This window comes from Enhydra lutris, unplaced genomic scaffold (assembly GCF_002288905.1).
Source record: "Enhydra lutris kenyoni isolate GAN:26980312 unplaced genomic scaffold, ASM228890v2 scaffoldscaffold3922, whole genome shotgun sequence".
Taxonomy (NCBI): Eukaryota; Metazoa; Chordata; class Mammalia; order Carnivora; family Mustelidae; genus Enhydra; species Enhydra lutris.
The window spans coordinates 1-1,970 of NW_019158006.1; the positions used below are offsets into that span (position 1 = coordinate 1).

Genomic DNA, 1,970 nt, shown 5'->3' on the forward strand with positions numbered 1-1,970 from the left:
ATGTGTGTGTGTGTGTACATCATCTACCATATTCTACAGTACTATAGTATCTATTTGATTAATGTATATACTCCACCTTTCTCTCTGAAGGAAGGCAATATTTTTTTAGGAAGGCAAATTTTTTACTGTTTTGTTCACAAATCAATTTACAGCAGTTTGAAGTGTCTAGCATATGTAAAACAAGAGATAAAGATTATAAATAGATAATATATGTTGAACTCATTTGTATTTATTTTCTTTGGAGACACATAGAACAAAATTTTAAGTCCATAACCTAGTTTATAGGAATCATATTTGACAGTGAATTTTAGGAAAAAATACTAGTTATTTTTTTCCACATCCTTTGTCTTGCATATTTTACATCCTTGTTCCTCAAGCTATAGATCAAGGGATTCAGCATGGGGATAACAAGGGTATAAAATACAGATGCCACTTTATCGGTGTCAGAGGAATGACTGGACTTGGGTTGCACATACATAAATATCAAAGTCCCATAGAACACTGTGGCCACTGTAAGGTGGGACCCACAGGTGGAAAACGCCTTGTGCCTACCCTCAGCTGAGTTCATCCTGATGATGGCTACCAGGATCAGCAGGTAAGACACAAGAACTATCAGAAGGGATGAAATCAAATCAAAACCAGCTAAGACCAGAATAATTATTTCAGTGTCCTGTGTATTTGAGCAAAGCAAAGATAACAAGGGGACACAATCACAGTAAAAGTGACTGATGACATTGTAGCCACAGAAGGATAAACTAAAAATATTTATGGTGACTAGGAGAGAAACAAATGTGCTGTAGAGGTAGGGGACGGCCACCAGCACGTAACACACCCTTTGGGACATGATGACAGGGTAGAGCAGAGGGTTACAGATGGCCACGTAGCGGTCATAGGACATTGCTGTTAGAATAAAAAGTTCACTAACAATGAACACAAGAAAGAAAACTAGTTGTACAGCACAAAAATAATAGGAAATTGTATTTTGATCCACAACAAAATTTACTAACATTTTGGGTCCCACAGTTGTTGAGTAACCAAGATCTGTAAAAGCCAGGTGTCTGAGGAAGAAGTACATGGGTGTTTGGAGCCTGGAGTCCACCTTGGTGAGGATGATCATGCCTAGGTTGCCCACCACTGAGATCAAATAGATGATGAGGAACAGCCCAAATAATGGAGCCTGCAGCTCGGGTTTGTCTGTGATCCCCATGAGAATGAACTCATTGAGCACTGTAAGATTTTGAGTTTCCATGCAGGCTTATCAGGAAACCTGTTCTGGATAGAGACATCAGCATGGTCAATAGATTTCATGCATTATCACCTGAGTGATTTTTAGCATGCAAAACTAGCATGAAAAATACATTCAAACTTTCCAACTTCAGATATTTGAAAATAAACCCTTCTTGAAAGAACACTAATACACATAAACACAGATAGTGGTTGTCAACTGAAATGATTTTACTAACCAGATAATATTTTATCAGAAGACATTTAAGTTGTCACAACTGGAAGGTAGGGTTCTACTGGCTACTCACAGTTAAAGGTCAGTTTATTATATATTATATAATAAAATATAATGTATTATATTATATTTCTAAACATCCTACAAGACCCAATATCCTGCCCAAAATATGAATAGTGGCAAGTTTGAGAAACCAAGACGGTATTGGTAGATAGATAATAGAGAGGGAGAGAGAGGAGGAGAAAAAGGTACATAGGTAGATACAGACAAATATAGATATATAAATATAGATACAGATATAGACATATATACATATGAAACATTTAAAAAAATCAAAAGTATGTTAAAAATTTGAATGTAACATATAAACTATATTGTGCTATATTTTAAAGTTTTCTATTAAAAAATAAAGTTTTCTATTAGCCATTGATATAATTGTAATTACACATTGGTGTTTATAAGTTGCACTTAATAATATGACTTAATACATGTCAATATATAATAAATTATA

General features: G+C 34.8%; 1 protein-coding gene across 1 annotated transcript; it reads right to left on the bottom strand.

The window, feature by feature from the left end:
- Positions 1–307: 307 nt before the first annotated feature.
- Positions 308–1,249, bottom strand: LOC111140572 (olfactory receptor 8K3-like). Its single transcript, XM_022492784.1, has one exon. The coding sequence runs from the start codon at positions 1,247–1,249 to the stop codon at positions 308–310; it is 942 nt and encodes a 313-aa protein (XP_022348492.1).
- Between the last annotated feature and the right edge of the window lie 721 nt (positions 1,250–1,970).

Bases quoted from the DNA above. Each gene is read 5' to 3' on its own strand.
- LOC111140572 (XM_022492784.1), bottom strand. From the start codon at position 1,249: ATGGAAACTCAAAATCTTACAGTGCTCAATGAGTTCATTCTCATGGGG.